The following is a 2,919-nucleotide window of genomic DNA, read 5'->3' as shown; positions in this document are numbered from 1 at the left end:
CTACCACTGACGTAAGACTCACTGGTCTGTAGTGCCCTGGCGTATTTCTACAACCTTTCTTAAATAGTGGGACCTTAATAAGGAACAGTTATACAGTATTCGAATGTGATATGGTTGCCAAGGCTTCCAAAGTATTAAAAAGGATCTGAAAGGGCAATGAAGGATTAAGAGAGGTGAGAAATAATTATATGCTATAATTGATTATGAAGAATTCAAGGTGAAGTATCCCACCACCAACTCTCTTACTGTTGTTTTTCTTGTTGTTATCCTGGTTGCTATTGAGACAACTTGCATCACCAAAGGGAGCATGCGCACCCCCACTCTCCCAACACCATGGGGTGCAGACGCACCCCCATTTTCCACAATCATGAGGAACAGAGCCCGCCCACAGTATTCCATCACCCTATGGAACAGGCCTCAGCCTCACTCCCACGTTATCATGGGGAACAGACTTTGGCCCAACTCTGCCAACACCATGGGGAACGTTCCCCACCTACAATCGTCCGTCACCATGGACAACAGACTCCGCCCCATTCCCCATCACCATGGTGAATAGGCCTTACCTCCTTTCTCCGTCATCATGGGGGGCAGGTCCCACCTCCAATCGCCCATCACCATTGGGAACAGGTTTCTCCCCCACTCCCTATTACCATGGGAGGCCGGACCCGTGCCCACTCCATGTCATCGGAGGCAAACGGCCACGCCCTCATGTACCGTCATAATGAATACCAGGGCCCGATCCTAATGCCTCCTTTTAATGAGGAAAATTCCCTGCCCACACAAAAGCGTCACAAAGGGAGACAGGCCCCACCCCCTCTTGCCCGTCAGGAAGGGGAACAGTCCCCGCCCTCAAACTCTCACCATTGCAGCAGAACCCGCTTCCACTCTATCACCATATCTCGTACCCCCTCTCAGTTTCCTTGGCGTCAGGCCACACCCCCACTCCATCACTGTAGCGACAGTCTGTCACCATAGCGACATGTTTCCCCCCCACCCTCCTCTGTAGGCACAGCGACGCCCCTCTCCCACCACACCTCCTCACACCAACCCCGCCCCCCCAACTCCCCCACGCCACCCCACCGGCTGCTGGAAATGTGGAATATAATGAGGAGCTACTGGAAATCGTCAGTAATTCATTTCCTGGCATCATTGATTGGATTTAATAATTCTATTAAAGGGATATTTCAGCACATTCTTCAACTGCTTTCTGAACTGAGTCTGGGTCATGGCATAAACCGCAGTGTTGGTGGAGCAGCTGAGGAGCTGCAACATGAAACCTATATCCTGTAAAAATTCTGGTAGGTATAGAGACACCAAATACCACATTCGGTTCCCTATTGAAACGACCGTAAACACTGCCCATAACAGTATGAAATTGGCTGAGATAACTAACAGCAAAACGATGGATTTCCGTCGGCTCTCCATTTCTTGGTCTTTGCGACTGCCCGCACTGCTGTGAGCCCGGAGTCTCTGACGACTTCTGCTACTCACTAAAATGTGTTTGATAGTGAGGACGTTAAGCAGCAGAATCAGCAAAAATGGGAACCCCGGAGTTAGAGTGTAATGTAGGAATTCGATTGTTGACCAGACTCGAGAATATAGAACCTCCATTGTTACCAAACAAAACCAAGGGGTGTTCACCAGAACATACTGTCCTGTGAACATAAAATACCAGAACATGTTCTTTAAACAGCTCAGCACAGTCAAAGTCCCCAGAACGACAGCTGCCATTTTCTCGGTGCAATATTTACTTTTCAGCTTCTGGCAACAAATGGCGACAAATCGATCAAATGTGAAAGTAACGGTGAACCAGACAGAAAAATCTGTTGCTGCAAACAGCAGGACGGCATGGATATTACACGTGGGGATGGAATACTGCAAGAAATGAAACTGTTCGTAATAAACAATGGGAATGTGCCTCAATATCAGGTCAAGGATCACTACCAGGAGATCTGCCGCTGCCATGGCCACCAAGTAGCGAGTGACACATTTGGAGAGACCACACTTTCCCCGAGACAGGATCACAATCGTCACCAAGTTAACTGTGAGGAAGGGAAATAAACAGGGAAATTATACATCAGGCTGGTAGCAAATGTTTGACTGAATACTGAATGAGATTTTCAAATGTGGCACTGTATCCACTGATGTGTTGTAATGGTTGGACTTGAAAGCATGCACAGTAAGGTCTGTAACAGGGTGGAAGACAGAGAGAATAAATGGCAAACAGATGATGCGGAAATTGTTGAACTCAGTGTTGATCATAATCCTCCTCCTCCTTCCTTCTATTCCTGCTTAAAAACTGTTAATCTCTAAGCACTCCAAATTCTGGTGAAGGGTCACTGACCTGAAGCATTAACTCTGCTTCTCTCGTCACAGATGCTGCTAGAGCTGCTGCGTAATTCCAGCATTTTCTGCTTGTATTTCAAATTTCCAGCATCCACTGTATTTTGCTCTTGTACAGAAAACTACATGTGGGTCTTACTAAGAGATTCCCTCAACTGTGAAAAGTAACACAGAATTCAATTATTTCAAAGCAATGACTGGAAATGAAAAGTTAGATAAATTAAACAAATTATGTCAATCGTCATTAAGTTTACAGTAAACAAGGGAAATGATCAGGGAAATTTTACATCAGTTTGGAAGTAAGAAAAACAGCTTGAAGTCGTTCATGTAGACACATGTGTACATTTGTTCCCACATTCAGTGACGGATTTAAATATTGCACTTGTGGCAGGGATTTCTGCTGGAGACAGGACGCTAAATTTATTTGAGCGGGCGTTGGGGGTGGGGAGGTGGGGGCGGGGTTGTGGCGGGGGACTGTGTACCAACCGTAGACCGAACGGTGAGGGGAACAGTGCCTCATCTGCTCGGAGTACCTGCTGAGATAATTTAGCAGCATTCTGGCCATTAACTGCCCGG

General features: G+C 46.8%; 1 protein-coding gene across 1 annotated transcript; it reads right to left on the bottom strand.

The window, feature by feature from the left end:
* Positions 1–1,146: 1,146 nt before the first annotated feature.
* LOC137358264 (neuropeptides capa receptor-like) lies at positions 1,147–2,408 on the bottom strand. Its single transcript, XM_068024168.1, has 2 exons — positions 2,345–2,408; positions 1,147–2,042 (listed from the first exon to the last, which is right to left on the bottom strand). Exons 1-2 carry the CDS (start codon positions 2,406–2,408, stop codon positions 1,147–1,149), a joined length of 960 nt encoding a protein of 319 aa, XP_067880269.1.
* Between the last annotated feature and the right edge of the window lie 511 nt (positions 2,409–2,919).

The sequence above is a fragment of the Heterodontus francisci genome, chromosome 49 (assembly GCF_036365525.1).
Source record: "Heterodontus francisci isolate sHetFra1 chromosome 49, sHetFra1.hap1, whole genome shotgun sequence".
NCBI lineage: Eukaryota > Metazoa > Chordata > Chondrichthyes > Heterodontiformes > Heterodontidae > Heterodontus > Heterodontus francisci.
The sequence above is the reverse complement of the archived record's forward strand: the minus strand, read 5'-3'. Positions and strand labels throughout refer to the sequence as shown.